The sequence below is a fragment of the Centruroides sculpturatus genome, unplaced genomic scaffold (genome assembly GCF_000671375.1).
Source record: "Centruroides sculpturatus isolate CEXI.00-Female unplaced genomic scaffold, Cexi_2.0 scaffold681, whole genome shotgun sequence".
NCBI classification, from domain to species: Eukaryota; Metazoa; Arthropoda; class Arachnida; order Scorpiones; family Buthidae; genus Centruroides; species Centruroides sculpturatus.
Window position 1 is genome coordinate 42,105 of NW_019385004.1, and position 12,579 is coordinate 54,683.

Consider the following 12,579-nt stretch of genomic DNA (forward strand, 5'->3'; position numbering starts at 1 on the left):
TTCGCTCCAACGCGGTTGGAAAAATGCGGAAATTTTCTTACAACGCGTTTACGGTATTTAGAAACGAATTATCTTTCACATAACAGAAAAATCGCAACGGATCACGTGATACAACCGCAATTCGGCATACAGAACTAAATGTCCTTGAAAACAGCTGTTTGTCACCGTTGCCGTGTTATTTATTCCCTTGAAAGTTTCAGGGGAAGACCATTTCTAGACAGATGTGTATCAGTTACCAGAAACACTCAAATATATCATTAAATTTTCCATCATTTATACTGTTTCCAAAAGTGGGGACAGCAAAAATACAGTATAAACTTCTATTGGGTGTATATTTTTAACATAGTGAAAAAAAGTTATTTTTTTGCGATTTTTACTGTCCACAAAACTGATTGAAAAAATTTTAGCCATAACAATGCCGAATGAAAAGAAAGGACCGTCGTTAAAAAGGAAATTTATAACTCTTCAAAGATAGAAATTAATTTCCATTTTATATTTGGGTACATATTTTTGACATAAAGACTGATTAGTTTATCAGTGTTTTGTTTCTGTATTTTCAGTACTCTATTAATAACATCATCAGCGTTTTTTACGGTGTACTTAGAATGATCGATGTTTATTAATTGTTGCTTGATATACTGTTCTAAGTTGCATAGAAAATCTAAAATCAACTAAAGGTCTGAATTTTTCTTTTTTGTGGGTTTTTAATCTTATATTTAGTTTGTGGGTTCTATTGTTTTTGAAATTAAGGATATAATTTTTATTGTTTTCACTTATAGACTATTATTATTGCCGTACATGTTTTTGACTATTTTAGTTAGATCCTTTTTTATATCTTCGTATGGGTTGTTGTTTAATTTGATGTAATNCTGAGTTTAAACTAAAATTTCTTAATAAACATGAACTATTTTGCATAAGATTATCTAATGCCTTTTGTACATTAGGATTATTAAAATTAATGTATGTTGAATTTACTGGTTCTACAGGATTTATTTCTGTTTGCATCAATTTAGGATCTTCCTTATTTCCAAAAACTCCAGATATATCAACTGATGAAACTTGAACCGGATTAACCATATTCAACATATTAGGTGACATAACTGGTTGATCAATTGTTCCCTGCTCACCTAAGAGCATTAAAAATTATTATTATTTGTAATTAAATAAAATAAGACTTAATTTTTTTATTATTTAATTATAAGTCTATTTCTTGTATCTATTTCAAGTGAATGATTTCATTTACTTTTAATTTTTTATATTTAAATATCTTGAATTACAACAGATCAAAAGTATCAATTTGGTTTGAGTCAACTTAAATCAATCAAAGCTAAATCTTTAATTTAATACTAGTATTTAAAAGATATTAAACATTTTTAATCTAAAAGGCAATATTAATCTTCATACTTTTAAAATTGTAAAGGTATTATTACATATGAAATGTCAATTCTCTTTATTTTATAAAAGTATTCAAAACACAGCTCTGGTTTTGTATTCCTTCAAACATTCATCACAGTTTACTGGTCAGAACATAATACCAGTGCATAAATATCTAATAATACAGATTTAATAATTTGTTTCTACTATTGTTATGTTTCAATTAATGAGAAAAATGTAAACAATTATTAAAATTAAAAAATCTTAAAAAAAGAACAAATAAAAAATTGATTTAGAAAAAAATAAACAAATGATAAAATCTACAACTTCAATTTGAACATCCAACAGATTATCATTCAGTTATAGCATTTCTCATTATGTAACAAAAATTTTAATACAATACTTTTTGATTAGGTTAAATAATTCCAAAGACAAAATTTTAAATGCAAAATATTCATTTTACTGAAAATTTTTTGTGAATTTTGAATATTTTTCTTATTAGTTATAATTAATTTTCAAAAGTATTTTAGAAAGAATAGTATTAGATTTGATAGTTGAGGTAGTATTGTAAAAAAATGTATTAAACATTGTTAAAATTTTAAATTATTAATATTTTGATATTTCTGTAAAAATAAAGTAAAATTACTTACCAGGTATTATTTCTTTGCTTTTGTCAATTCCTAATAGTTTATTTTTCACATCATCTAAATAATTAATTATTACTTCTAATTCCAGTATAGTCAGAAATCTACCATCAGCAAGCATATTAAGTAAAAACCGAGTTTCTGGAGATTTCATAAGCGAGTTTCCAAACTGACCATGAATAGCATTTAAATTCATTTTCTCTCTCTGATTTTGAATATATTCATGGTAATTACGAGCAATTAATTTTATAGCATCATCTATAGGCATATTTCGATGTTCTAGATAAACAAGTTTATAAATTATTAATTAAAATATTAATTTTAAAATAAATTCAATGTTTAAATTTTAATACCTTGTGGACGTCCGTGAAGAATATTTAAAGTAACTGAATTATGAATTTCATTTTGAGGATTGATAACCATTGCATAAAGACATCCACGTTCTGATATATCATCTACTGTTTGGACAAGAAGATTATCTTCTTTAAGAAAGAGAATATCTACTCGAAAACCAATATTTTTCAGTCTAGTTTCAATTGATTCTGCATATATTCTGTAATAAAAATAATTTTTTTACTACAAATTGAAAAAATAACATATCAAAATAATTAAACAAAGCTTATTATTAAATTTATTCTATCTCATTAAATGAGGCATATTCAATAAACTTGATAACTTTCAATGACATAAGAACATTACATTCCATAAATCAGAATTTTTTCTTGCTTTTAGTAAAAATTTCAATACTATAAAACATCCTTGTATTTTTCTCCATTACAGAAAAACCTCTAAGATAGAAAACTGATAACTTTATTTCAATAATGACTCCCTAGAGAATGAAAAATTTCATATAGTATTGAAAATTATACCAACAAACAGAAAATATTTAATAAAACTTTGCATCTGCCATGCAGCCAAATGATATAAATGTTAATTCTAAGAATACTCTTTATCTCTATAACCTTTTAAGTGTTTCATTTAAACATAGTTGAAACACTTTTAAAGTTCAAAAGATAGGTTAATCAATAAACAATTAATTACTTCTAAATAAATCAAATCTTAAATCTTGATTCCATTCAAGATATTTTTTAAACTTGCTATATTATTCCTAATGAAGAGATGCTAATCTTTGGAAATATTTATCATCCTACGAAAATTATATTGTACTGGTACATTTTGAAATTTAACACAATATTAGAATAAATATTTATTATACCATACATTATATTATTAATAAATAAAGATTAAAATTTTATATTATTTTTAAATAAAATATTTTTACAAAATCATATTCTAATGTAAAATTAATACTAAATACTAATGATAAACAGATATTAATTAAATATTCTATAACAGAAGAAAATAATATCTACAACAATTATCCAATGAACATATTACCACATTTATATTGATTCTATATTAAACCTAACTGAAGCCTGTAATTGTACAAATTTTTTAATTCTATTATGCAATATTTATTGATAGCATTTTTCTACTTATGTTGTTTATCAATTGATAAACCAATTTATTTATTTTAGATTGTTTCTAAAATAAATAAATTGGTTTATTAATTATAAATTGTGTTTAATGGATGTGTTAAAAATTCATTTTTTAAATTCTACCAAGTTTTCTATTATTCTATTAGATAAAATTTATTTATTAAACACATTTTTAACCTCTCACATCTAGGATATATCAGTATACTAAATTTGCAGTATAGTTCTATCATACCGTATGCAGCAACGTGACAAATGGAGTATTGTCATATCTTCCATGTAATCTAACAACTAAACTTGTAAACTGTTTTTTGATTTTTGTACCTACTTTAGCAATCATTTTTTGGCAACTTGCTAAAATATTTTTTTACTTAATCCAGAAATTAGTTTTTATTTTTAGTTCACTTAAAATATTGGTTTAAATTTGTCATAATTTGTAAATTCTGTGATTTTCAGTATAAAAATCCAAAGTTAATGTACACAAGACAGCTAACAGATTCAGATTTCCAACTTTGTCAAATAAAAAGTACAATTTTAGAACGATGAATAAACTTTCTTCAGGTGTTAATATGTTTAAATCAGAATAATAAAGTTTGTAAAACTTTACATAAGAAGATAAAACATATATTACTGGCAAGCACTTTTGATAACTTAATATTTTATAAAGATAAGAAACAAGTAAATGTAATAACAACTCTCATCTTCATTAAGAAGTATTACATTTCAAATAAAACCTGTAGAAAAACTTGAAATATCTTTTATTCTTCTCTAATATAAATATACTATAATCACTAAAACATTGCTAAATACAATTATAAAAGTCTGTTTAATTAATAAACATTTCATTATATTATTAATATAATTAGATATTATTTAAAATTCATTTAAAAACCAAAATTTTCAATGTAATAAATATATACATTTATTGTACCTTAAAATAATAAACTTACCTTTGTTGTCTACTAACAACAATTTCACAGTCATTCGGTTGACTATCAAAATGATCTCTAAATGGCATTTGGGCTGATCCAGAACTATATGAAAAATTAAACATTTAACATTTAAAATACGCAAAATTAATCTATTCAAAATATTACTAAAATAATTCACAGCTGCCAAGTAAAGTAAAACACTGTGTTTTAAATGTTGTTGGAGTGTGTTTATTCAAATTATTACTACTTTGTTACTATTTAAAGAAGTTTTAACTATTGTAATAATTTTTTACAATAGTGAAACAAAATTTATTAAAATAATATTTGTTAGCAATGTAATAGAAAGTTAGATTTTTATCTATAATAATGTGATATTATAAATAATTTTAATTCATCAAATTCATGTTTGATTCCAATAAAAATATATTAAATTTTCTGCATCTTTACTATTTGATTAATACTTTCATCAAATGATCAACAATCGATTTAATTTTATTAAAATATAATCACATTTCACTGAATATACATCACATTCTTCTTTCTAAAATTAAATGAAAATTAGATGAAATCATCAACTCTTGTAAGTACTATTACAATAGTTCAGTGAATATTCAATGTACTGAACTTGTAAACCTTGCATCAAATATATAAATATGAAATCAAATATTAAATTCTGTTATTATTCAGTAAAATTATACACATTGAATAACCCAATTGTGGTTAATGCCAAACAATCTACCAGATTATACTGGACTATATTATGGCTACATTCATATAAATTAAATCATAATACAGATTGTTTGGTATTAGTAAAATTAAAATGGATTTACAAATATAATAAAGTATAATATATAATTATTCATTAATGTATTAATTTATCATGTGAATGAAATTTAAAAATGATACTGTCATCTGAAATTCTGAATGAGGGCACTAGATTTGGATGAAAATCAAATCGGCTTTAGATTAATGCATTTTAAAATCATAATTTAAATAGGTATATTAAATATTTCTGTAAATACATACAATAAGAAATTATCTATTATTTTTGAACACATAATTAGTATTTAAAATTAAATAAATATTAATTAACAATAGTTTTTTTTAATCTTAAAATGACTTTATAAATAAACTTGCAAACAAAAGAAATAAAATGCAAATATTTTCTGATAATTTTATGTTTTACTTTAAAATGAGGCTTCTCAATCTATTCTAAAAGGAACCTGTTGTGTTTCTACTAATTCTGCTTCACTTAATGTACTAGAAACTTCACTATTAAAAAATAACTAATTATTTATTGGTACTCTTTTCTCTGTTTGCCTTACATCGGTAATTGGTTCCAGGAGAGGCGACTTAAGTCGAAAAATGACATAAATCAAATTTACTTGTCACTAAGCTAAACCAGAAATAACCATTCCCAGTTTTGTATTTGATTTATAAATAAATTTTTAATAATATATGGTTAATAAGAATCTATTTTAAGCTTACAAACAAATAAATTTTAGTTTTTAATATAGTACAGAAAAAAGTAATCTAAATTTACAAATTCATGTATTGTACATACAGTACATACTTGTAAATGTACATGTTTGCAATTTGGCGATGTTTACAGTACATTGCAGACTCTTCATTTGTGAATGTGGTTTGCTCTAAGACATTATAAAATGACTTTGTAAGGTTCAATAACAAATACAGTTATTAAAATTATCTTGTGACAGTAGAAAATAAACTATATTGGTAAATTTATATTAAATTTACCAATATCGAGTGGCACTGATGACGACGCCAAACGGTAGATGTTGGAAAACACCAATATTGAGCACTTAAAGACTGCTAAATAAGATGACAACACAAAAATACAGATGTTTTCATGTTTCATTCTCTAGGATTTATGATAATTATATTAACATTTACTGTAAATGTATATATTTTAATATGATTTTATGTGCTTTAACACTTTTATAGTGATGTTACGACTTCAATATTTGTGGCGGACAGATGTAAGGTCGAATAAAATGACTTAAAAGTTGATTTTTATTTTTCCATACACTTTTTGTCAAATGATGTATAATCGAGAATGATGTAAGTTGAGGTATACCTGTATTCTCCTACAACTGGGTGAAAAGTGGTTAGTTTGTTTTGACAACTGCCAAGATGAAATCATCAAATACAGGATAATTTGCAATAAGATAACCTTAATTTGTTTTTGTTATTTTATTAATATACCAGTAGACTTTATTTATCTCATAGGCCATCTTATCCAGGAGACAGAAAAGTAATGTAAACCCTACACTAATGTTTATGCCTTATTTAGTGTTAACATTCACTTTTAAATGGTGGAATCTAGTAAGTCCCTAAAAATAAATATATTGTGTATGCCTGCATTATATAAATAAATAAATGTCCTTAGTCGTGTGTGATGCAAAATATTGAACCACAAAAAAACAATCTGCCATACTGATATTCAATAATGATAAATGATTAATTACCATTCACATCAATATCTGGTCATTATTGATAATACTTTCTTGAAAAAAAAAAAAAAACATATCTGGCAAAATACATAAATGTTTAATATGTGTTTGGATAATGATATGAATGTTTGGTCAAAGATATCATTATCATGTTACTTTGGTCATTCTTGTAAATGAAGGAACATTCATATCATTTTATATTTCACACTATTGATCATAATAGATATAAGCAACCAAGCATGAATATTCTATAATAATCAGATCATTAAATCCAAGATTACTCAGATTAAATTTAGCCTATTAAAAACATAAAATAATAACTGTTAGCAGTTAGCCAAAATCTATCCCAAATCATCCTGTATTGATGATTTAATTCCTTGTAGATATAATTATAAAGTGATGATGATGATAAATGCTAAAATAAACTCAGAAAAAATTAAACAGAAAATGAGCAATTATTTATTTATTGTGACATTGTCACAATGCCGGGCTACAAATTTTAATCATATTTTTAATTTATTTAACTTAAAATATATGCTCTCCACCTCAAATTAATACTGATTGGCTNAATGAGCAATTATTTATTTATTGTGACATTGTCACAATGCCGGGCTACAAATTTTAATCATATTTTTAATTTATTTAACTTAAAATATATGCTCTCCACCTCAAATTAATACTGATTGGCTCCCGTACATCCTACTTTTCCTTTAACAACAGAGTCATGCCAGTCATCTATTAACTGCTTTCAGGGGAAAAGTTTTGAATTGAATTAACATGACTTTCAGTTTGAATTGGAAGTTCATATATAGTTAATCAAGACCTCCTGCCCCAAGGTTGCCATATCTGGCATTGGATTTCATCTATCTAACTCCATTCTCAAGATTAAAGAGAGACAGATGGAAGGACAACAGTGGGAATTTAAAGGTTTATATTTTTTTCAATTGCAGCCAAATAATTTTAATTGATAATGTCCAATAACATTATCAATTAAAATTATTTGGCTGCAATTGTGACAAATATAAACCTTTANTCCTACTTTTCCTTTAACAACAGAGTCATGCCAGTCATCTATTAACTGCTTTCAGGGGAAAAGTTTTGAATTGAATTAACATGACTTTCAGTTTGAATTGGAAGTTCATATATAGTTAATCAAGACCTCCTGCCCCAAGGTTGCCATATCTGGCATTGGATTTCATCTATCTAACTCCATTCTCAAGATTAAAGAGAGACAGATGGAAGGACAACAGTGGGAATTTAAAGGTTTATATTTTTTTCAATTGCAGCCAAATAATTTTAATTGATAATGTCCAATAACATTATCAATTAAAATTATTTGGCTGCAATTGTGACATGAGTTGCAGAGTCAATCATTCAGCTTTTAAATTTAAATTTATTATATTAATGTCTTCTAACTTGAAACTTATGTGAGAGCAGGACTTGACAAAATTTTTGAGAGAAAAATTTTGTCTTTTTAAAATCCCAGCAAAAATAAAATTTTCAATTTAATTACCAAAGGATGATTGCATCTCTTTCCCCAGAGTAACTTCCTTTCCCAGGGGACTGATCAAATGTATCACTGGAAACTAACTACAAGTATTCACCATTGGTCAAAGATAGTAATGTGGCTAAAAAGAGGGCATCGAAAGGGGGAGGACCCCCGATATAAAAGGATTGAATGAAGGACAAGAAGGTTGTCAGGAGTCCGAGTGTTCACTGACCCTGTTCCCTTCCCAAGAAAGTGTAATGTAACTGTGCTCCATTGCTGATCCTGTCCAATGTTGCCATTCTCCAATATTCCAACTTCTCGATCCAAGAACCTGACAAGCCAACATAATGAACACAAAATTAATCAACCACAAACCTTTACAGTGCGAAATTACATATAAAAATCCGGTTAAAAAGTTCCCACAAACGTTTTCGAACCCACTTAGGTTCTTCTTCAGGTGAAAAAACTTAAATACTCAAAAACATTCAATGGAATCCAAATTATGAACACAAATTTCCTCAATGATTTATAATCCTGTTCAACCAACAATCTATGGTCTCAACCCATAAATCAAATTATCAAAATATTTAGCATCACACATAATAATGTAAGTTCTCTCAGCTAGGAATGTGCTAACTCCTTATCTACTAGTATAAAGTCCAATAGATTATGTTACGTTGTATCCATATTATCCAGTATGTTATGCTACTAAAGCTCATCTATTTTGCCACTATATAAAAGTTAAACATAATATTATTGTAAACATATGTGTTAATAGTTTACATAAATAAACGAATATTATTTCTTTATAATTAAGTTGTATTGTGCAGTTCTTTCTGCTGCATTGACATCTCAGACTGTCTCCATTCGAAATCCCTAGTGTCTACATATGTGACTGTTCATGCAAAACCAAAACTGCAGCTAACAAGGTTTTTGTGTCTGCCTTAAAAGACACAGTGGTGTCAGTCCTGAAATAGACATCACCAAAAGTGGCATCACCAAATTGTGACATGAGTTGCAGAGTCAATCATTCAGCTTTTAAATTTAAATGTCTGGTGTCAACCCTCTGGTCACTCATACCATATAATATGGAATCAATATTATTAAAACACTATCAGGTTAAATAAAAGAGAAATGTTTGGACTATTATTCAAAACCAATTTCTGTTCACAATAGCATGCATTTCAAACATTACTATGAGCTGGTTGGTCTGAATAAAGATCCAAAAATGTTTCTCCTTTACTTTTATTTCCTTAAATAACTATTTTCCTCTTGAAACATACCTAAATGGTACAAAGCCTTACAGAAATTCCTAGTAATAACTTGAAACTAGTGTGAGAATCTAGATTTAGGTGTAGACTATTTAAAGGAATTATTTGTGAAAATAACGCTTTAAATTTAAATAGAAAATTAATATTTTATAATTTTAACAATTTTATTTGAAAAATGGATGTCTAATACTTTCGTTATAGAAAGGAAGTTGATTTCCTTTCCTGATGGCTGACTTGAAGTGAATCGTAAGCGTCCACGCACAGGACTTGGCCATCAATCTGGCCCTAATCTCTATAAAAGGGGATGATTTTCCCACTTTTCGGCACAGTTCCTGGAAGAGAATTCACCATGCAAATTTAACAGTTCGAAATGGCCTGTTCAATGAAACTAGTGGTTCAATTAGATCCTCATATGTATTTAAAATTAATGAATAAAGAAAAGTATTGTTAATGTAGTATAAATTGTTAGAAATATTGTACACCCTCTCTCTCCGCAAGATAGGCCTAGTTTGTAAGATAGATAGTCTAGTATCTCCATGAGGATAGGCCTAGATTGTATTGTTAATACTGTAATTCCATTTGTTTGCATTCTCATGTCATTTGTATTTTTATTGATCATTTGTATTTTATTGTATTTATCCATTTAATATGTTTATATTAAATTTATTCTATCTCATTAAATGAGGCATATTCAATAAACTTGATAACTTTCAATGACATAAGAACATTACATTCCATAAATCAGAATTTTTTCTTGCTTTTAGTAAAAATTTCAATACTATAAAACATCCTTGTATTTTTCTCCATTACAGAAANCCATTTGTTTGCATTCTCATGTCATTTGTATTTTTATTGATCATTTGTATTTTATTGTATTTATCCATTTAATATGTTTATATTAAATTTATTGTTATTTGTATCAGATGATCTCATGCATTATCCCACTCGCTCAACTGTTAATCCTCCTATGATTTATTCGGACGTTGTCACTCGAACGTCACAGCTATTTATAATTAGATGTAAACGTGAGTAAGAGCGCATATTTTAAATTTCCTTAACTGGTGTCGAGAATCCTGATGGAGGAGGCTGTGATTTTACGATCAGTTAGTCTCTGCATCTTTATCACTCATAGAAAAGCCATCCTTTTATACTACCGTGGGCTAATCTCACAATTAGATGCCGATTAAGTGGTACACAAGTTCTATCAACTTCGTACCCCCCGGCTAGCCCCTCACACTAGTATAATAAATAATCTTTAATATAATCTTAATTTTGAAAAAATGTTTGTTTAATTTAGTGTGTACTAGTATTTATTCCATTCTTGCCTGCAAATCTTGACTTCAAAACTCAAATCACTGTCACAGTTAATGAGGTGACAACAGATATGCTCCTTAAGAGTTTGGCAAAATGATGGGATTTCTACTGTACCATCAACACTCACATAAGATCAAAAAGACTACTCAAAGTAAAATTTGATGTGTTTTACCATAAATTAATTCCTCAACTGGTTCTGTAAGTCTTCCAATTAAAATTCTGCACACATTCAAATTTGTTAAGTCCTTTTTGAATCATCATCTTTTCTAAAATATATAGCCATCTTTATAGTTGTACAGTTTAAAATATTCAATGTGGATAAAAGAAATTACAATAGATTATAATATAAAATGTAGTGTTAATGCTTTTTATAATGAATTCAAAATTCTAAATAATTTCATATCCTTACAGACTATATATTTATGCATAAATTATAATTAATACATATATAACAGACATTTCTAAATTATTTATTAATTAAGAATTAATTTGAATTAGTAAATTTAATACAAAATGGCAGCATCGTCCTCACAGTCATTCGGTTGACTATCAAAATGATCTCTAAATGGCATTTGGGCTGATCCAGAACTATATGAAAAATTAAACATTTAACATTTAAAATACGCAAAATTAATCTATTCAAAATATTACTAAAATAATTCACAGCTGCCAAGTAAAGTAAAACACTGTGTTTTAAATGTTGTTGGAGTGTGTTTATTCAAATTATTACTACTTTGTTACTATTTAAAGAAGTTTTAACTATTGTAATAATTTTTTACAATAGTGAAACAAAATTTATTAAAATAATATTTGTTAGCAATGTAATAGAAAGTTAGATTTTTATCTATAATAATGTGATATTATAAATAATTTTAATTCATCAAATTCATGTTTGATTCCAATAAAAATATATTAAATTTTCTGCATCTTTACTATTTGATTAATACTTTCATCAAATGATCAACAATCGATTTAATTTTATTAAAATATAATCACATTTCACTGAATATACATCACATTCTTCTTTCTAAAATTAAATGAAAATTAGATGAAATCATCAACTCTTGTAAGTACTATTACAATAGTTCAGTGAATATTCAATGTACTGAACTTGTAAACCTTGCATCAAATATATAAATATGAAATCAAATATTAAATTCTGTTATTATTCAGTAAAATTATACACATTGAATAACCCAATTGTGGTTAATGCCAAACAATCTACCAGATTATACTGGACTATATTATGGCTACATTCATATAAATTAAATCATAATACAGATTGTTTGGTATTAGTAAAATTAAAATGGATTTACAAATATAATAAAGTATAATATATAATTATTCATTAATGTATTAATTTATCATGTGAATGAAATTTAAAAATGATACTGTCATCTGAAATTCTGAATGAGGGCACTAGATTTGGATGAAAATCAAATCGGCTTTAGATTAATGCATTTTAAAATCATAATTTAAATAGGTATATTAAATATTTCTGTAAATACATACAATAAGAAATTATCTATTATTTTTGAACACATAATTAGTATTTAAAATTAAATAAATATTAATTAACAATAGT

At 26.1% G+C, this 12,579-nt stretch overlaps 1 protein-coding gene across 1 annotated transcript; it reads right to left on the bottom strand.

Annotated features, from left to right (window-relative positions):
- Window positions 1-813: 813 nt before the first annotated feature.
- Window positions 814-11,234, bottom strand: LOC111633256 (nuclear receptor coactivator 5-like). The gene is made up of 5 exons (XM_023377793.1): window positions 11,167-11,234; window positions 4,465-4,548; window positions 2,372-2,571; window positions 2,025-2,297; window positions 814-1,127 (listed from the first exon to the last, which is right to left on the bottom strand). Exons 2-5 carry the CDS (start codon window positions 4,530-4,532, stop codon window positions 814-816), a joined length of 855 nt encoding a protein of 284 aa, XP_023233561.1. The 5' UTR covers window positions 4,533-4,548; window positions 11,167-11,234.
- Window positions 11,235-12,579: the final 1,345 nt, after the last annotated feature.